General features: G+C 40.2%; 2 protein-coding genes across 2 annotated transcripts; both read right to left on the bottom strand.

The window, feature by feature from the left end:
• Positions 1-339: 339 nt before the first annotated feature.
• Positions 340-10,414, bottom strand: ppp4r3b (protein phosphatase 4, regulatory subunit 3B). The gene is made up of 16 exons (XM_030441518.1): positions 9,939-10,414; positions 9,266-9,321; positions 8,655-8,753; positions 7,865-8,488; positions 6,939-7,016; positions 6,408-6,524; positions 6,145-6,261; positions 5,357-5,488; positions 5,010-5,112; positions 4,863-4,904; positions 4,536-4,694; positions 4,194-4,363; positions 3,941-4,080; positions 3,672-3,820; positions 3,444-3,583; positions 340-2,548 (listed from the first exon to the last, which is right to left on the bottom strand). The coding sequence occupies exons 1-16, from the start codon at positions 10,078-10,080 to the stop codon at positions 2,447-2,449; spliced, it is 2,370 nt and encodes a 789-aa protein (XP_030297378.1). The 5' UTR covers positions 10,081-10,414; the 3' UTR covers positions 340-2,446.
• A 901-nt stretch (positions 10,415-11,315) lies between these two features.
• Positions 11,316-20,132, bottom strand: pnpt1 (polyribonucleotide nucleotidyltransferase 1). The gene is made up of 28 exons (XM_030441519.1): positions 19,867-20,132; positions 19,533-19,593; positions 18,921-18,995; positions 18,647-18,752; positions 18,506-18,555; positions 18,326-18,389; positions 18,188-18,235; positions 17,921-18,034; positions 17,546-17,732; positions 17,292-17,343; positions 17,047-17,104; positions 16,795-16,891; positions 16,610-16,712; positions 16,337-16,407; positions 15,913-15,949; positions 15,730-15,796; positions 15,537-15,626; positions 15,313-15,366; positions 15,037-15,146; positions 14,879-14,950; positions 14,709-14,772; positions 14,522-14,605; positions 14,355-14,438; positions 14,083-14,189; positions 13,936-13,991; positions 13,704-13,782; positions 13,565-13,612; positions 11,316-13,483 (listed from the first exon to the last, which is right to left on the bottom strand). Exons 1-28 carry the CDS (start codon positions 19,983-19,985, stop codon positions 13,328-13,330), a joined length of 2,313 nt encoding a protein of 770 aa, XP_030297379.1. The 5' UTR covers positions 19,986-20,132; the 3' UTR covers positions 11,316-13,327.
• Between the last annotated feature and the right edge of the window lie 1,612 nt (positions 20,133-21,744).

Here is a 21,744-nt window from a genome sequence, read left to right as displayed (position 1 = left end):
GGTCAGTGTTCAGCTACTAGGCCCCAACAGGCACTGGTGTGTGAAGGCTCACTCACTGCTGCCTGCAGCTGTAATGTTTAATTGGAACCCTATCCTGAGTGACAATTAAAAAGAAAAGAAATTATTGCATCCTAACATTCTTCCGTTACAAATCCAATGATATATATATATATATATATATATATATATATATATATATATTCTTTTAAATATCAAGGGTCATGTTTGAGAGATTTGATTAAATACAACTACCTCAACTCAAAGGAAAAGTTCAGAAATAGAAATTTTGTAGCTCCAATTGCCAAATCGGTAAATTAAAAACAAAGCTCGATTCACAAGTTAAACGTCAGGGTCACATTTAATTTCAAAACTTATCAAATAAATTCATACAAATGTTAAGAATGGATAGTGGTAGTAAATGCACTTGGTACAAATTCATCAAGGGAGAGCAGAAACAGTCATATTTGTTGGGTGACGCTTCAGACAGGAGGAAAGACAATTCGGCGCTCATGTACTGCTGAACTCCTGAAGAGCACATTGGCAATAATTATCTTACTTGTGCTCCTACCCTGCTGCTCGTTGAAGATAGAAGTCTGATCTGGCGTGTTTTTCCAAGTCATTTTTTGATTCCCTTCATCTATCTCTCGGTGTGCTTGTGGTGAAACCAGGAGAGAAGATATAACACGAGAAATGTTTCAACCCGACACTGAAATGTCTCATTGCCTTGACACTGTCAAACCTGTTCGTTGTGTGTCTCAAACACTCCACAGTTGGATTCAAAGCCTGTCCTGCATCGACTCTGGGATTATATCATCTTCATCACAACTAATAAAAAAAACAGCTCATCCAATCACGGAGAGAAAGCTGAATATTTCCGACCTGGATCAAACTTTTGTTGACAAATCTGGACCTTCAAACTCAGATAAAAGCTCCTCAACACACTGGAATTATTCTACGTTCAGGAATAGAGTGTTACAGTGCAAAGACGAGATGTGAAGCCTTTTTTTTCGTTCTGATGCAAATTAAACTCTGAACCTGAGATCTGTGTGAGAGAATGGTGCCGAGAGCTGAACCTCCTGAAACAAGAGTGTGCAATAAATCTACTCCGAGCACACCAGCAGCTCTGCTTTTCACCCAGTCAAAACAAAAACCGGGCTACTGCCTGTGTGCATCATAATGAGGCCACTAAATCCTTGAATCCACTAAAATACAAAACTCCAGACATCCTCAAAATGTTGGCTGCAAAAAGGACTTTACTGCAGTTTTAATACGTTATTTTTAAAACCAGCATTTGCAACTTCTCTGCATTTTACATTGAATCAAATGAACTGGACTGAAAGGGTGAACAGTGACCCCACCTTTTGTGCAACAACAACAAAAATACACAGGTAGGTAGGTGTCTGTCTCCCCTTTGAAAATCAGATCAGGGGCAAATGATTAAAAAGAAAAAAAAAAAAACATCTGTACAGTACTTTAACAAATTCATGAAATACAGGATTTCTGGCTAACGCAGTCCTGTGTGTGAGACGTGTGTGTTTTTGTGTGTGCCTTGGCCGAACTGACGCCATGGCTTTTGAAGGTTTGAGTCCGGCTCCTCTGGATCTCATTACTGCTGAGTGTTCATCCTGGTACATTTTGTCATCTGTCCCCTCCCTTGTCTCTCGACATTTTGTGTAATTCTTCTATGCTGCCTAGATCTCTCTCTACCCGACAAAAGTGAACAGTTCTGTGGCAGGGCCGCACACACTACTTCAGCCAGTCAAGCTTTTTCTATAACTATGACGGCTAGTCCTGCTAGCCTGACTGGCCTGCTGAACAGTTCGTACACTGGCTGGATGTGTTCCGGCTTCCTCTTGTCTCTGGAGCTCATTGGTTCGGGTTCGACGTGGATGGAAGGGAGAGTTCAAATGAGAGCGTGTAAGGGTTCCTGTGGGCTTGCTTTAGTACCGCAGCTTCCTTGCTGCTGTTGCTATAGCAACAGAGCAGAGTTGGGAACCGCCTTGGCACCGTTACATCCACTGCAGACTCTCCAGTCAGTACATAGGATGGTGAATGAGGAGAAGAAAGTTATTCAGGAGGAGAGCAGGAGAGTGTTATGAGAGACAGGAGTGTTGAATTTGCCAAGGGTCAGTGAGAAAAAAAGAGTTTTTGTGATCTCCTAGAGGAGGCAGTTGGTAAAAAGGAAGAGGTAAAATCAGCGGGCTGAAGGAACGGACTGATCTGTCTTTCTTTGCAAAAGAGAAACTCTCCATCTCCTTCCACTGAGGGAGAAAAGAGGAGCAGAGATCAGGAGGGACTGAGTGAGGTGGGAGCTCGTCTTTGCCCGTCTCCTCAGTGAGACTGACAGGTGGCACGGGCAGGCCAAGGACCAATGAGACGACCAGAGGAGGGAGGATGGGAGGGACTCAGTGTCCGTCCGCCACGATCAAACAGAGGACAATCAGCCTTAAGAGCTCAGGCGGGGCCGCTTCCTCGGAGACTGCTCTTCTTCATCTTCTTCCTCTTCATCCTCATCATCAGGGTAGTCCACCAAACCAACCAGAGCAGTCTAAAGGGAAAGAAAGAAAAATATTTTTAAAAAAACAAGCAAGTAGAGTGGACAGTTGCAAGGATGAATTGATTAGGTGTCAACTATTAAATCAGCTATTTTGATAACTGATTTATCTGTTCGAGTCATTTTTAAAGAAGAAAAGGGGAAAACTCAGATTTAAGTGTCTAAATGTGAGGATTATCTGGTTTCTTTACTCCTCTTTGCAATTAACTAAATCTCTTTAAGTTGTGGACAAAATAAGAAATTTGAAATCATTATTTTGGGGGTTGGGAAACACTGTTTAACATTTTTTTCCACCTTTTCTGACATTTTATAGACCAAACAATTAATCGATTAATTAAGAAAATAAGACAGTTTGTTCAACAATGAAAATTATAATAAGTGAAACCCCAGTAAGTGAGGCAAAATACAGTTTCATGCAGGTGAAGTCTGTCGATCAGGATCAGTTTTCATATATACCTGAGGAAGAAATACATTTGCTGTTCAGGAGTGTTTTTTTCAAATTTTCTGAAAACTTTGGGTAATTAGCACTATTTCCATTTTGTTGTAGCTGATAGCCTCACTAAATTTGTTTAACTTAATGTCAGTATTATTTACAAGATGAATACCATTATCAAGAAAAATTACAAGCTTTTTGTTTGTGTTAATGAAGCATTGGTTATTTCCCTTCTGTGTGCAGCTTCACCTGAGAGATCAAACTTGAAACATGCTGTTGCACACTTTAAAAACTTTTGTTTCTGGTATATGACAAAAACTTGTACTTCAGTCTTCAACATCCTCAAACAAAGAACTGTTTTTGAAACTTCTACAGCTCAACTATGGCAGTGATGTGAGCTAAAAAGTAGCTGATGACGGGTGCGTTTATAAATAACTGGATCTCAAGATGCATTACCTTCACGACTGGTGTGGCAGGAAGAGCAACAGTTTTGACAGAGGACGATGAACTGTTGTTCGGAGTGACGGCAGGTGAGGCAGGTGGGATTGCAGCAGCTTTCCCATTGTTGTTGGCACCATTAGCTCCGTTGGCAGCTCCTGCAGTTACAGAGACTGTAAATATCAGACACTTTTGCAATAAAAAGGAAAACGTTTCAAACAACTCAGTAATACCAGAGCAGCTTACCTTTTTTGGCTTCCATGTACTTGCCGTAGCTGTCGGAAAAGTCATCCTCCATTCGGCTCTTCTCCACAGCCTCTCCATCATCGTCATCGTCGTCGTCATTGAACCACAGCTCCTCATCCTCGTCCAACGACCGAGCATCTCTGCGATATCTATAGGGGAATAAAATGCTTTATGAAGTACAGTCATCAACAGAAAAAGGAGATCAATGTTGCAGAATTAGGAAGTGGAGATAAAAGAATATCATCTTTGTGTCAAATTGCTGTACTGACCTGTTGAGTCTCTGACTCTGCCTGTCTTTTTCCTGCTCGTACCGCCCTTTCAGGCCCTTGAAAGTCTGGACGTATTCAATGGATTCAAGTGCTTTGTAGAAGTTATCCACAATGTGAGCTATGAGAGACTTGATGTCCTCCTGGAAAGAGAACACACAGCAATAAAAACAAATCCACAAACAACCCCCTTTCAGTTTCAAACTGTACAATGATGAATACTTTTCATTGAGGTACGTTTTATGCGTCTGCTCACCACTTTAATGAACTCAAAGAGCTCAATGATGGCTGAGTTGAGGAGGTTGTATCGGGTGCCATTGTCCAGCAGGGCGTTAATGACAGGCTCAAACAAGTTCCCTTTGATGATGTAGCGGTTGTAATACTCATCCTTCAGACCGATGATCCTGCGCATGAAACGCAGGGCACCTTGGATAAAAACAGATATCTCAGTGAAGTTAAGTGTGATTACAGAAAAACCCACGGCCGTATGCGAGATAAAAGTTCATTCAGAAAGTAGGATAACTGTGACGGAGCATCTGGAGAGGCAAAGACAAAGCAGCAGAGGTGTTGAATGTGTGTGTGAATCACTGTGACTTACAAAGAGCCAGGAAGGTGTGTTTTGAGTTCATGAGCACCAGCACTCTCCTGAGCAGGTCTTTGTTCATGATGTAGGTCTTGATGTGATATGTGTGGTGCTCCACACAGAAGGTCAGAAGCTCCAGGATCAGTGCCAGCAGCTGAGCCGTCTGGAAGTTGTCTACACACAACAAACAGCAAAGAGCTTATTCATCCTGACAATATCAAAGAATGCAATGAGGCCTGCAATCCTTCAAACACAAACTATTGATATAGTTATTGATTGACTAAAACAAGCCGAAATATAATATTACCCCAAGAATATTCCTTTCCAGCAAACAACACTCACCTGGACAGACCGGGTTGATCTTAGTTGATCCCTCCTGCAGATCTGAAAGGCCATGACACAAAGTAATCAGTCAAATTCTCTATTTGCCTGAAGTCTGAAAACACATAACTTGGATCATATTATGTGACACCTCTGTCCTCATCTTACCTTTTGAGATTTTGTCATGTGCCGTGTTGGCCAGCAGAGGAGCAGTCAGGACATGCATGCAGTACTTGTAGAAGAAGCTCAGAAATTCTGTCTTTTCAGTTTTCTAAAAGTAGAGAGGGGCAAGAAGTTTTGAAATGTGCTGTTGGTGTTTCAAATTTGGGTGAATTTGCAATTTCCTGGCGGGCCACAGTGTGTCTGGGAGGCACATGAGAAAACAGATATGCTACACAGGTTTAACACCAATTCAGCAATACTTGTGTGCTTACAAGTATGATGATCCTGGCCATCAATACACAATTTTGTAGCCCACCACTATGTGAATTTGTGTGCGTGTTGGTTCTGCTTACATTGGTGGAAGCCAGCATGTTCTCGGGGTCGATGAGCGTCCTGAGCAGACCCATCAGCTGGACGGCCCCTCCTAACTCTGGGTCAGAGTCACAAATCATCTGCTTGATCACAACATTTATCAGCAGAACGTCCTGTAAGAAAAAGAAAACACAAACATAATAGATTAACTTTTGGTCAGCTTAAAAGAGAAATTGTGGATTCACTGAACTACACAGGCTGAACTTATTTTGTATATAGGAATTGAAGATATTAAAGTAGCTTAACTGTAAAACATAGTTTATTTGTGTCTCTGCGAGTTGAAGTCCATCCACTTTGTACTCCACTGTATATCTCATACGTCAGAGTAAAGCAAAGTGCACACAATCGCAAACAATTCAAAAGCCCATTTGTTATTTGGAGTTCACCTTAAAAAGTACTTGGTGCTTCAGAACCTTCAAGGCTTCAGGTTTTAATTGGGAAAACCTTGTGCCATGTGCAATTATTTGTGCCCATGAATTGTTTGGAAAAATGTATTAGGTACAGACCTATAACGAATGTATGTGGGAAATACTGAGAAGGTATGTCTGTCCATCAGGCAGTCCACCGAATGTAGTGTCTACTTGCTTAACAGCAGTGTGTAATTGAAATATTCTTTTCAATGATTAGTTTTGTTGCAACCTTACTGTGAAACATAACACTTTCTCAAATATGTATTATATTATAAAAGCAATCCTGAACAGAACCAGACATCTGCCTGACATCCAAAAAGTGGAAGCATGCTTGTTAACAGTGATGTTTAAATGCTTACATCGTCTGTCTGCTGTGGTTCTTGCATGACAAACTCCCTGACCATGGAGGGGCTGAATTCCACCAGGTAAGAGAAGATGTCTGTAGCTGCTGCCCTCACCTGCAGGTCATCCATTCCCTATACAGGAGAAATATAGGAGGTGAGAGGTCACACACATACAATGTTCCTTCTGAGTTGATCATTTATAGACATAACATGGTAAAACAACTGTTTTACTGACACCTACTGAGAACATTTACGTTCATTCAATGCCCAGAACTTACCATGACTATTTCAAGAGCAGGTAAAATGCCTAGATTTGCCAGAGTTTTGAAGAAAGCGTCCCTGTTTTGCGGCTGCAACGTTTGTGAGAATGCACAAAATTCTTTGACAAAGTTCACCTGAGGAGTAGAAGAAAAACATAATGGTTAATCAGCAGTTGTCTCATTAAAGCAAAAAGTTAAAAGAGCATTTACATGATCTCATTGCACTCTTTCATTTGTACAGTGTGGAGCTTTTCCAAAGTGAATAAATGACAAATGCAAGGACCCATGGCATGAATGATTTGCTATTTCACTCTGAGTGAGAACCTTCACTGTTGAATGAATAACGCTGACAAAGCTGTAGTATCACAAGCAAATAGACAACGCTGTAACTCGCATTCAAATCATTATTGAAAACCATATAACAAGAACAGTAAGAGTGAACACTATGTATTCTCACAACAATGAAAGCCAACAAGGTAATACTGTTTGCATCTGCATTTTAACACAAAAAACATCATCTGGCCTGGAGATTTGTCATTTTTGACTTACGAGCTCTCTCCTTTTACTGTCCTCTGTGGCTTCATCTGTGAGCTGTGCAAAGACCTCCGTTAGAAACTTCTCATCCTCCTGTGATGCAAGAAAAACAGGGTTAAGAAATAAAGACTCAACAAACAAACAGTCGCTACAATACGTGGAGGATTACAAAACGTAATCCTGGTCAGTTGTACTCTGGTTTTGCAGCACCAAGAATTAACAATCAAAAAAGCTAACTATTCTAACAACACAGAGGCCCCTGATTCTTTAGAGACAGACACCTCACTTCTCTTTAGCCCTGAAGCGCAATCACTGGATGCTAAACAATCGAACGTGAAATGGATGGATAACCTCAACATCATGAAAATGATTATATGGTACAATTTTCTTTCAAATACACATGCCTCACAGAAGCTCCATTTGGACATCCGTGTAGAAACAATAAAATGGACATTAAATCATTGGCTGACTGACCTTTCAGAAATTTTCTTTATTATTTGGGTCAATTTGTCACATTACAAAAGAGACATATTCTTACTAAAGGACAAAAGTACCATGAATTAATAAGTCTCCTGGGAGACCATAAGCATTGCTTGATCACAACATGTACAGGTAGATGAGCACAATCCTTACCCATTTCATCTATTTAAGATTTCAATTAATGCAAATAAGATAGAAGAGAAGAAATGTTTAGTTTATTTTCTTGTCTGGAACAACAGGAAGGGCTGTACGTGCATTTGTCAAACAAAGTTCAGTGAGTCAGCAGCAAAATGGCGATATAAGAAGCACTAGTCAAACATTACTTCAGATTCAGGAAAATACTGTACATGCAGAACTAGTCAACTGGTATGGAATTTGGCACAGATAAAAACATTATACAAAGACTTTAGGATTAACTGTACCTCAAAGAATAATATAAATTACCTGGTTTAGATCCTTACCTGCAGCATACTGACAATCTCCACCTTGTTGAAGAAGATGAAGGAGGTGAGTGTGGACAGGAAGTTCTCCTCGAAGACAGACGGTGTGGGCAGGATGATGTCCTGGATGTACTGCACCCGGTAGGTCTGGTGGATCTTCTGCCGCAGCTCAGAGTCTGTGATAGGGATCACCTCCTTAAACTTTGCGGTCTTGGTCAAGAATTCCCGGTGCCGTTTAGGCTGAACCAGCGCTGGGTCATACTCAAGGCAGCCCACCACATCCATGATACAGTCGTCAGAAAACATCACCTCAAAGAGGGCCGCTTTATTGAGGAACAAGACACCTCGGACAATCTCATAGAGGTGATGTAGGCCTTCCCTGTTGTCCAGGTCCTCACATACTCTGAAGAGACCCAGGAGTTTCTTGATGTAGCCCTCGCTCACCAGGGCCAGAGCTAGTTTTTCCCTCCGGATGGGCGAAGACAGGACAGAGGTGACCAGATCAGCTATCTCCTCCAGTCGGCTTAGTTCACATGGAGGGAGCTCTACTAGGTGGCTTGTCTCTGGAATCTCCTCAAAGCGCTCCTCCTCCGACTCATCAATGGGGTCCTGGGTGATGTCCAGGGCAGGATCCTTGCCTTGAACCTTGGCGATATGAAGGAAATAATTCAACTGTAAATATGAATTACCTTGTGGCAGAGTCAAAGATTTTCACACCAATGGACCTGCACAGCTGTTGTTTGTGTACCCTCCAGAGAACAAACATTTTTAAACAATGCACAAAACGTTGGTAAAACACGAATGACGTTACCTGGCAAATCTTCTCCCAGATCTCATCGCAGCCAGCCTTTTCCTGGAAACTTAGGGCAAGGTCATAATTATCTGCTTCCGACCAGACAATCAGTGTGTCCTGCGAATAGGAGAAAGAAACATCAAACTGTACTTATCATATTCACACACAGTTGTTCAGACAAAAAGGTCAATCTCAAAAAACACATATGAGCTAAACACATACAGGCACTTTCATGGCTGAGAATGTACAGGCCTGGAAACAGGTCCTTTAAAATTGGATCACTTTGTCAACAACATGCATAGGGTACACTTGGCTCAGATGGGTTTTTCCAAACTCAAACACTGTGGCACATTTCTGTCACAAGTATCGATCATGGTTCACGATATTAAAAATATGAACAAGTTTGATGATGTGATCTGTCTATTAGCTACTTGTTCCCTGGTTTACAAATCAGACCTGGTGATGAAATCCCATTGTGTGCACTGCATCATGGTAACAGTAATTGTCCTGCAACAAGTCTCATACTATAAAGAGTCAGATATAACACTCTTGCTCATAATTTTTGAAGTGCTGACAACTTGGATCACAGGGGTATGTGAGAGATTTGAGTTGATCGAATCTATTCTTACCTGCTGTTTCTGATATGCGGTATTCGGGCTTATCTCCGACTCCAACAGTACTGATCCTAAAACACAAAGACTTGGCTAAGTTTTCACTTTAGAGCCACTGCGAAGTGTCAGAACAAAAAATAACCAATGATAACATTCTTGAAAGTTAAGATCGCTTAATTGGCCCAGTTCTGAGTATTCAACCTTAGAAGGACACTGTGAAACGTGAATAAAACAATGTTATATAAAACAGAAAACTTGAAACTAACATCAGCAGGGCTAGTTAGCCACCGCTAGCCCATTTCCAATATAAATAACTTTTACACGATGTTTGAATGGTCACGTAATGGTTTATGATCCTGAGTAATAACAACTTTGTACGTTTAAGACTAGACTCTGAAGGCCCCCCATGCTACGGAGATCACGTCGCCTGCTAAGGCAACGGGCTTTGCTAGAACTAAGCTATTCCATAAATTGCAGTCTTTTATCTAATAACAGTGTTAATACTGGTTGTTCTGACAGTCTGAAACGACTGGGTCCGAATGCGGCATGATATTCAAATCATAAAAAAGCATAGTAAGTCCACAAAGTGTACATAATAGCTAACTGAATCATTATGTCCGAACAACCAGGAATTAGCATGCTAACGCTAGCCGACGTAACGTCAATGCGGCTATGCTAAATAGGAACTTACCGTCTGATTCGGCCCGAACTAATAATGATACCCCCCTCAGCCGTTCAACAAAGGTAGACGAAACGTGTCCGGTACCCCGATCGTCCCATTGCCGATCCTCGTTTAGCGTATACAATTTCACTCGCCGCCGAGTGTCCGACATGGTTAACCGAGTCGGAGCTAGCAGGCTAGCTGGATGCTAACAAGCTATCACCTCACCCCGTCTGGTGTTTTCCTACCCTCGACCTGTTAACTTTGTTTCCACCCGCATGTTACAAAACATGCACGTCTAAGTGAAGTTCACTATATCAGTCACAATATATCAGTAGCTACTTCATAAACACATTACGTTAACGATGTGAAGCAACTCAACGGGAGGCCGAATGTTAAACAGGAAAATTCACAGAGAACACAACAACTCTAACGGCCTTCTTGCTAACGTCCACAGACCGCCATCTTGTAATCCGATCTTGTGTTCTTTTTCTTCTTCGACGTCAATCAAGCGCTAACTGCCGCGGGGTCTCCTCCTCCGAGCGACATCATCCAATGGGAACCGCGGCACCACAAGATCAACGCGCCACCTATCGGCACCGACAGGAACAGCAGCAACAGTTACCTGCAGGTGACTCGTAGATAACAATAAGCCTTTTCTTCTAGCTGCTTTTACAACAATAGCTTTAACAATACTCAACATTAGTGATGTGTATTGTTGTTGTTTTTTTTACCGTCTCACTTTTTTATTTTATGACATATCTGAATTTGTAATATTTGGTCCCTAAAAATAATGCAACACACTTCATTTGACTTTTTTTGCTTATCCATGCACGTGCATATATGCACCCGTATACCAACATCCCTAACTAATTCTGAGTAGTGTTCTACGTACTTCATTTAAACAAAGACAGTCTTGCACCACTGTTAAAACTAAATTTCAAATTAAAATGGTTAAAAACTAAAGAATAAATACAGTGCCTTGCAAAAGTATTTGCCCCCTTGAACTTTTCCACATTTTGTCACGTTTTATCCACAAATAACTTTTATTTCTAGAGTATCAGAGTAAAGGGGGGTGAATACTTTTGCACACCACACTTGTCTGTTTTTTATTTGTAAAAAAAATAATAAAACCATGTATCAATTTCCTTCCACTTGACAATTATGCACCACTTCGTGTTGGTCTATCACATAAAATCCCAATAATATACATTTACATTTGTGGTTAAAACGTGACAAAATGTGGAAAAGTTCAAGGGGGGTGAATACTTTTGCAAGGCACTGTACATAAATAACAGTTCTCCATAATAGTTACAGTATTTCTGAATTTATTAAGCTCTAGGATCGAACACAAAGCTTTTTTCCAGCACCTGCCCATCGGACCAGTAAGACAAACAGACACACACATCATTTTAACACCACTTCAGTTTATGAGTACAGATATTGAGCATCCTTAAAGTCTTCAAGCCTAGAAAAAAAACTCCATGTTGCAGCAAGTACTTCAATATCTCTGCTCAAGGGGATCCATTTCATATAAAACTAATAATGCTCCAGCCTGGATTTGAAGGGTACAGCAAAGCCTTTCCGTTTCTTTGTATTATTCCCCCAACAAGCTTCAGGTACAATGTATGTCAAATGAAAGACTACATGCACTGACAGAGTTTAATTCAAATTTATTTCAGTTTTCACCCTCTTAATTTGGTGCATATTTCTGGGATGGGTTTAGTGTAAGATATTAAATGCCAGTTGGCTACAAATTCTGCAAGAGCCAAAATAATTGCATTCTTATTCAAGTACAAAATTCCTAGTCTATCAGATGAACCTCTAGTGGAGCAGCAGGTCCAGACAGTGTGAAACAGCAGTTCCTATCATGGATATTTCCCAATTTTCTGAGCCTCAGGGGTGAAAGTCTCAAGGATGTAAGTATCTGTCCCTCACCATCTGAGTCTATAGGAGCTGGCTGAACCCTGCACATGACTCCACTTCTTGCATGGACTCAGGGTGTTTAGGGCTGAGCAGCAGATAATGATTGCATTTTATCATGCGTTGACAGAGTAAATTACATCGGGGTATGTGGTATGGTAGCATGGCAACTAAGTTAAAATCACAAATAAACTGACAGTTCAAAACAGTAATGAAAGTAATCGGTATTCAGTTTAGGTAGACGCTACCGGTTTCCAATTAAATTCAGGAAAAGATACCAAAAAACGTATCTATCACTGAATCTCCTCAGCTCAGGGCACAAGGAAAAGAAGGTGAAAAGAGGGGTTGTGTTGCATGTACCTGAATAAACTTAAGATTGCAGGTGTCTGTGCTTTATGTCTGTAACAGCACTATATTGTATCTCTCACGCTGCAACCTTTATGTCTGGCACACATTTCTTGAAGGACAAATAAAGTTGTCGTGAATTTTGTATCTTGGATGTCAAGCAGGTGTCTTCATGGGACTTACAATTAGTGAATTGGTCCTTGTCTATTTGCCCATTTGAGCTGCCGTGTATTACAGTGGTAGAATGACTAGGCAGGCTCCAGGGTGGGTGGGTGGAAGAGGATTTCAACCTTAACATAGTGTCACTATCACTGCCTGGTCATTGGGTGCTAAGGTAACCCGTTTTATTTTTTTACAGCCTAAGAAGTAATTCTACTTTTATTACGACTGGTTTCATACTGTTTTGACTGGCTGTATTGAGCGAGAATAATTTGTGGCACTTTATTTGTTGCTGGCTTTAGCAAGATTATCATCTGTTTTTTTATGTGTGCATGTTTTCTGCTCAAAATGTTTGTGAATTGTAACACTACAAAGCCAACATTGTTTTATTTATAGATGACTCACATACACAACATAAAAGAAAATATACCAAAAGCTCTCCCACTTTTCCCTCTCTGTCCATATCTTGATCTTGGCAGACGACACACTGCCACAGTGAACACCAAACACGTGGTAAATCCCGTACACACAAGTGGCAATGTTATCACACACATGAATGTTAAAACATTGTTAGATTGCACTGTGTCTGTTGGGTAAAAGCTGTTAGATCACTGTGACAGAGGACACTGATAGAATATATAAACCCCCCTACTGCTTAATGCAGTAAATGTTGAGTTGGCAAATCTGAAAACAAGACACCATACAAGGGGACACTTAAAATTACAACAGATTCATAATATTTGAAATCATGTGTCCACTGCTCGTTCTTACCCAAGTGCTCATTCAGTTTGTGCACATTCATTGACGCACAATGACAACAGGACACTGTTATGTGATGAGCTGCAGTCCACTCCAGTGCGGTTTAACCAAGTCCATACCCCACCACAGCAGCAGGGTAAACCTCTTTATGTACGGCACTGGATCTGATGTTCTTGGTTTAAACCAAAGTTAGAATCCACTTTGGTTGCAAAGCCAGAAGTTAGCCTGATGTGTCACAAACCAGTGCTGTCCGTGTGGCTGTTGCTAGAACCCATGGAGATGCTCTGTTTCTCACTCATTGTCTTGACGAGAGTCGCCGCAGGGGACTGGAGCACCTTCCGTGAAAGTCTCATTCTTCCGTCTGTTGGGTCCCGTCCAAAGTACTTGACCTGTTGGCAGAAAAAATGAGTCCAGAATGTAAACACAGAATGCGACTTTTAACAACACAGCTTATAGTTACTGATACTTACCTGTATCTGCTGTCCCACCTCTAAACCCAAAGCACTTGGATGTTTGATCTAAAAGAAGGATATACAGAGAAATTACCCTCTAAAATCCAAATAGAAACATGGACATGAAGGCAAACAGTAAAGAAGGAAATTTTCTGACCCGTTTGTGGTCCAGTTGTGAGTTGTGCAGGAGGACAGCACTCATGTTGGGATAAAGTTTGACCATCACACCAATGTCCCTGAAGCAGAGCAGGAAAAGACTTCAGAAGCTGTCTGAATGCTAAAGGTTTGATTTATTTATGGAAAACATAAATAAAATTCTGCTACACAGCATGTTAAAATTGACTGCTAATAACTGGCAACAAATACTTTTTTTACATGCAGTAGTTTACCTTATCTCAGTGATGGTGGCAGAGTAGACAGCACCAAACTCCAGCTGCTGTTCTTGCTGCAACACAAGACAGAAAGCCCTTTAATGCACATAGGGAATATATACACATGCAAACATCTGCGTGCATTTACAAGCGTTTGAGACTCACATCATCTTTGCAGATGTCAGTGATGAATTCTTGGGCTTCAGCCATGGCTCCCGGCGTTGGAGCGAACACAGAGAAAGTCTCTTCGTCCACCTGACTAATTGTCACACCTTAAGCGGAAAAAACAAAATCTCCAGTTACAAAATGCTGTTAAATGTGTCTGTGTTGTGCAGAAATCTGATAAAAATGACAAAACTGTATTTTAATCACAAAGAAGTCGTGTTTTTGGTTGGTTTTCTTATTCCATTAAATATTAATATAAGATTACATGTTACCCGTTTGAGCTTGTAGTCTGCGAAGGTTGTAGCCTCCTGGACCCACAAAGCGTGCTCGCTTGGAAACAGGCACCCGGACATTTTCTAAAGCAAAGAATAAACGCATGCACATCAATCATCCTCTTCCTTCAAAATGTGTGAAATTTATGCTCAAACACAAGTCTTACCAACAACAGGTCCATTCTCCTTCCTAGTCCCTCTGGGGCTTGCGATACATTTGTTCATGATGCCCAAGATTTCCCTTTTTGCCACTAGAGAATAATAATATTGAAACAAAGGTCATTTAACCCACCACCAAAAATGTGTACACAATTTATTTTTTTGTAAAAAAAAACTTCATTCTTCTTATTTTACCAGTGGCCTGTTGGATGGCCTCCATGACCACCCTCAGAGGCAAACCTGGGATCTTTACGTCAGCCTGGAGGTTAAATAAATGTGTATAAATTAGGAACCATGAACAAAATGCATTCTCAAAATAGGCCAGGAGAAATATTTCTTCAGCTACAGAATGAGCCAACTTGTACCTGTAATGCAGTGATGCCCTTGTTTGTTCCTGCTAATTTGAAGTCCATGTCTCCGAGGTAATCCTCTATTCCCTGGTTAGAAAATAACAATTAGCGCATATTCAACATATCCAGTATAGCTAAGTTGGTCACACACTCGCTGCAGTTGTACTCCATACCAGAATATCAGTTAGTAATCTGTAGTCTTGGATCTCATCAGGTTTCCCTGGAACAGCCTTGGAGATGAGGCCCACTGCTACACCTGCAACAGGAGAAGAGATGGGCACACCTGGAAGACACAAAATTGGACACATTAGCTACATATTATCGCACAACTTCAATTTATTATGTGAATATATACATTATAAGGAAACGAAACAAAATTAAAGCTGCTACAGAACTTTAATTTTTATTTTTTTTTTTTCAATCGACAACAGACATTATGGTAGTGGTACCTGCATCCATCAGTGCAAGGCTGCCTCCACACGCTGAAGCCATTGAAGAGGATCCTGAAAGAACATAAAGAGGTGGATATAGGGACAGGAAGGGAAATACAGCAATAGGCTGTCAGACATCATAACCCCATGTTCCTGTCTCAGACATCCTGCTAGACAATAAATAGATTTCCTGTGGCGACCGTATTGTTTTAAAAACGTAAAAAGTGCGTCACCACACTCACCGTTTGACTCAAGCACCTCAGCAGTGACCCTGATAGTGAAAGGAAAGTCTTTAGGAATGACCGGTCTCAGAGCTTTCTCAGCCAGTGCCCCTTTAGATAAACACAAACATCAACAAAACATCAACTAACACATCCACATTTACAGTCTTTGTCCAAAAGAATATTGATGGGAACGAAGACAATGACTACAAACCATGTCCAAGCTCTCTCCTGTTGATGCCTCCCATCTTCCCAATCTCATTGGTTGCATATGGAGGGAACTGCAATAAAAGGCGATGTTAATTTCAAGTTTATCTCAAAAACTAAACTAAGGAATACACAATCATACACCTGATATTCAATGTGACTTTAAAAAAGAAAACAGCACTTTACTCACTTCATAATGAAGCATGAAGTTTTTGTCTTTGATGCCACTGCAGAAAGAAAATGAATGAAAAACCTCTCAATGGTTTATTTTGATCTGTGTGGACAATTTAGGCTACCACATAAGATAATATATGTCATAAATGTCATGCCATTCTGACACAGACAGGAAAATATGTCTGCTACTATCAATGAGATTAATTATTTTGTCAATAAAATCTTAAAGAAATTATGAAAAATGCTCATTACAATTTCCAAGAGCCCAAAGTGAAGGCGTCAAATTGCTTATTTTTTCAAAACAACCTTTAAACCCTAAACACCCATCATTTACTATCATGGATGACAAAGAAAAGAAGCAAATCATGACTTTTAATTAGCTGTATATGAACTGTGTAAGTAATGTAAATAGTATGAATGTGCGGATTAATGTCTGTTACCTCAAAGCTGTGGTGATTGGGTCTGCTTTAATACTGGATTCCAGGGAATCAAATGTGACACTGGACAGCACCTACAGGGAAAGAAACAGAACAAGGACTGAACTTTCTCTGTTAAAGTCTACATCAAGGCTTTTTCCACAGTAAAGCTTTACTTTAACACTTTAGGAAGTCATACACCCATATCAAACATTAGTCTTCCATTTCTTTAATAAAATGGGTACAATGATATTCTTCTTTACCAAGATTACGGTGGCCTTCCTGCTCTGTACCTACCTGTGTTTGTCCTCTCTGGAACAGAGCTGAGCCATGCAGCGGTTTAAAGAGATCTACATCACAGGAAATGTTCCTTAAAGATGTCAGCTCCCTCCCATCACATCTACAACAAAAAGTTTTGCATCATTTACAGGGGTCCAACATGTGTCATAATACATTATACATTCATTTTGCCATGGACTCACCTCTTGTATTCATTAAGCACTAAACTGCGGAAGACATCTTTGCTCACTGTGTTGAAGGACTCGATGACCTCAAAGGGCTCAGCCTGTGGGAATTTTTCTACAGTTGGAAGACATGAATTGACACTGCTCAGCTGACAAAAAAAGACTTGAGTGAATTTAAACATAATCAATAGAAAGAAATGACTGTGTAACAATATTTGAAACAGCCAACTTAAAACTCCATGCCCTCCATGCAACATGAAGATAATCTACCTTTTAGGTTCTCTTCAGCTTCTAGTCGAATTTTGTTGATGGCTTCATCTCGTGAAATCTAAGACGAGATAGTGATATGATTAATGTCATAATAATGGGAAATGTAAATAAACATTTTCAGATCACAGAGAAGAAACACATCAGTGATTCTGGCTGCTTTAAAATAATTTCATCCACAGACAGAAAACTGAGTGCTTGCTAAAATAGGCTCAAAATGGCCACACGATGTTGTGAAAGAACCTTACCTTATCGTGAGTGTGGTCAGTGAAAACAGCATAGATCCTCTCAGATGCAAATCTACAAAGAAGACATTACAAAGAGATAAACGATATGAATCCTATTTTTGTCGTGCAGGTGGGTTAACCATTACAAGAATATTGACTGGATTTGTCTTATTTACAAACAATTAAATGTTTTTTTACAATTGCTGCAAAGTAAAAATCATATCTAAATACATTCCAAGTGAAACAAAGGAAAACAGTATCATCACTGGTCTTACTGCCGAGCATGCTCCACCATGTCAGTCGGAGCTGAGAAGACCTTGATCGGAGTCCGCTTGGTGACTTTACGCTCTCGCACCATCTGTTGGATGGCCAGAATGATCTGCTGGCTGTGTTTGACTCCCAGCTTCACAGCGTGGCAAAAGTCCTGCTGCAGCACGTTCTCAGCTGATGCCTCAATCATCACTGGCAGACCGTCACATTAAAGAAAGTGGTGTATGATGCAATTGAAAGGATAGTTAATGACCTGAGACACTGAGCTGACAATTGCAGATGTCTTTAGACGACATTTGCATTTAAGACACCCGTCATCAATTTTCAGTAAATAAACCTCTGAGCTTCTGTTGGGAGTGTTATACAATCTGCCAACTTACCCACTTGACTGCTGGGGGCTGCGGCCACAATCAGGTTGAGACTGCTGGAAGACATCTCTGACCTGGTGGGGTTGATCAGCATCTCTCCGTCTACCATGCCCATACGCACAGCACCTGTAAAAACACAAACACACATGGAGTCACAAGCTAGTCCATTTGAACGAAATGTACAATAATTGAAATTGAGTGAATGAGTGAAAACCAGGATTGAAGGTACAAAATTCTAATTATATGCCAACAGGCCTAAATCTGTTTTGTGTCCCTCACCTATGGGTCCATTCCAGGGGATGTCAGATAGGGCCAGAGCAGCAGAAGCTTCAATGAAAGAAAGGGTTGTATTAGCCAATGTTGTAAACAAAAAAACTTTACCTTCTGGAAAACAAGGATGTCTGAGATTTAACTCACCTGCATTTATAGCCAGCACTGCTGGATCATTGACACCATCAACTGCCAGCAAGTTACAAAGAACCTTCAGACATACACAAGATATTGGAGACAAATACAAATTAATCTAATTTTAGTAAAAAAAAAAAAAAAAAAAGAGGGCAAAAGATAATGGTGAAAACAATTTAAAACTGAACTGACCTGAGTATCATAAAAGTAACCAGAAGGGAACAGTGGTCTAATTGACCTGTCTGGGCAACAAAAACATGAGGAACTGTCAGTGAAAGCACTAAAGTCAACAGCAAGTTATTAATAAAATAAGACACATTTTTATCAAGTCACCTATCAGTCTGCTGGTGAGGATCTCATTGTCAGTGGTGCCCAGCTCTCGCCTCAAATAGTTAGTGGGGATACGACCTGCTGCAGCTGCTTTCTGCCTGTAGTCAACCTTTGAATTAGAGAGAACATTCATTCACAACCCGACCCACAAATGCCTCTTCCAAATACATTTACATTACATAGATGTAACTACAGCAGAGAACATTTCTTGTGAATGACTAGGATTAGCTCCAAACAGAGAAGATTGAGAATTTTACATTGATGTTTGAGAACATACCACAAGAGGCATAAACTGAGACGGAGAAGGTTTGGTTTTGCTCACAGCAGTGACCATCACAGATGTCTCTCCCAGCTTCAAAAAGAGATGGAACAGGTTAATGAAAAATATAGTTTAGATTTACTACGCTGTAAGCAGTAGTTCCACACATGTTACATATATACCAATTTTGTCAACAATTCAATTGATCGCAAAGTATCCTACCTTCTTCAGTGTGAACATTTTCATGCGCATATGTGAAAGTCAGGGTAAGGTTATGTCAGATAACATTTTGTAGTTTGCAAAATGTAACTATTAACTAGTAATGTTTTAATTTGGTCCAATATTTAAGGGTCAACTCGAGTCAAGCTGAGCAAATGTACTTAAAGGCCTAAATCATACGTCACAGGGCTTCACAATCCCTCTATCAAAGGGGAGGAACCTCAGGAAGAGCAAAAGAGGCCAGATCCTTTATCCAAAGATGGACAGTCAGACATGCAGTAGAGGGTGTATATACAGCATGGATCTAGACAGTAATAGCAACAGAAGAAGCAACATGTATGAAGAATGTGGATAAAAGAGGAGTGTGCTGCCCTGCACTTGTGTGGTGTAAGTGTTGACACGTTTCTGTACCTGTACCACAGCAGATCCATCAGCAAATCTAGCAAACTTCCCTGAAGAGATTTCAAGTTTCCTACAAAAACAACGAGAGCACAGCATATCAAAATGTATGAGATACTAAACCAGTGGCATATTTACAGGTAATAAAGTTAGCTACTTAATTCCGTCTTTCACACACCCCAGTTCTCTGTTCTGGTTTATGTTTAAGAGCTGCACGGGTAAGAGTGAGGCTATTAAAACAGCAGCAGCTAGCTACACACTGACAGCCGTTATATGTTTGGCGTTATGTCTTGCTGGCTATTAGTTGAACGCTTGAACTGAACGGAGGCTGCGAAAGTCAACTCACTTGTCTCCAAGGTCCACCCTCACTGTCTGCGGTTTGGAGTGGCTGTTGTAAACACTTTGGTGACATAAGCGGACGTGAAGGCGGGCAAACGAGTGCCCCAGTCGGAGCAAGTACCTCATATCTACAGAAAACAACCGAAAACAAAAGACGAGTTAGCCGGGTACAGTTAGTGTCTTTACAGTTTAGATATGCGCGTGGAGGCTTCCATGTCAGTTCGTCACATGAACGGAATTACGTCGTCGAGACGCGTCCTCTGATTGGACAGACTGAGGCGTGTGTGTAACATCAAAATCCGTCCGTGTCATTCAACACATAACAATTCCACTTGAGCTGCCTTTTTTTACTTTTTTCGACTCTTTATGGACTTCATGACATAAATGATATTTATCTCATATTAAGAGCAATAAATCAGTTTAGCAGTTGGAGGGGAAAGTATCGGGATGTTTGTTTATAATTAGGTAAAATGCACAAGATCAGCTGCTGACAACATGATGAAAATATATCAGCATGGTTATAAGCCTAACGCGGGTGGCAGAAATATATGTACAACTTCCTTAAATTAACATAATACTTTATGTTATCTGTTCTCGCTGTGCTAAGCCATTTTGAACCAAATAAAGCCGTTTTTATGCGTTATGCAGTCTTTGGGGTCAAAGTACAGTCAAGTAAAAAGTAAACGCCTGGTTCTGTTGTCAAAGTGACATCATGGTAATTTTCTTATTGGGTAGAAATAAATGATTTTTTTTTTTTTAACCCCATTACAATTAAATATTTAGACCTACCATCATACCACAAAGCAGGGTTATGGTATAGGCCAAATTGTCATAGGGTCATTATACATTTTCTCGATGAACACTTTTAGTTCCTGTTACCTTAGGACATGTAATCAAATTCCCCTGTCTTTGTCTCATGTATATGTTTGAAATGAAACTGTCATTAAGAGGGAATTTAGCAGCAGCCTGTCAGCCTCCAATGTGCAATGTTAAATCCTCACCGCCAGGTGGCAGCATCTCCTTAGCAAAGTTTTTCTTTATTCCGTTATACAATAAAGAACAGTCACAGACTCACTGCCGTACAACAGACTCATACCTCCCACACACAGGATATATGGAATCATAAATGCTTACACATTGGGGAACAAAAAAAACTAAAAAGTTTTCCTTGGGGCAATAACACAGTACCATAGAATGCATTTACAAGTGAAGAAAGCTAAATTAATAAATGATAATAAAGAGGACATATGGAAAACAGGCAATGGAGCTGCATTGAACATGTTTTTAATTTCTTTTTAAGGCATCTGTGAAGTATAGAAAATGTGTGTATTCCACAATGGGTGGATATTTGGCAACATTAACATATACATTTATTTTGTTACAATGCTCATAATATTAATTAGAAATGCAGTATTTTTGCTCTTTGATATTACTCCCAAGTGGATATTTTTAAAAGAAGAAGATGAGAAGAAATGTACTTCATTCATTTGGGAAAACAGGTGTGTCTATTTTTTCTACATTTGTGTTGCATAAGTAAGAGTTATATACCTACAATTTGAATCTTGCTCTAATAATCCTCAACAATATCATCTTACAATTTCAAGCATATTTATGAATAGACCGATTAATTACCTCCTTTTAAAATTACATATATCACCGCATTTTTTAAACCACCCAATTTTCATATAGACATCACTGAAACATCAAGGGCTGTTTAATCTTTAAGTGTGTCTTTATGTTTTTTCACATTGTCAAAAGGCTCGTTTGCCTGAACCAGCTGCTGTAACTGTTTCCTGTGAATGTCCCTGAAAGAATAAACTCTCTGTGCTTCAAACAGCCGGTTAGTTTGTCTGTCAGCACATCAGTCAGTAAATCGTGACCTTGC

This window comes from Sparus aurata, chromosome 15 (genome assembly GCF_900880675.1).
Source record: "Sparus aurata chromosome 15, fSpaAur1.1, whole genome shotgun sequence".
Classification (NCBI taxonomy): domain Eukaryota; kingdom Metazoa; phylum Chordata; class Actinopteri; order Spariformes; family Sparidae; genus Sparus; species Sparus aurata.
This window is presented reverse-complemented; position numbering and strand designations above follow the sequence as displayed.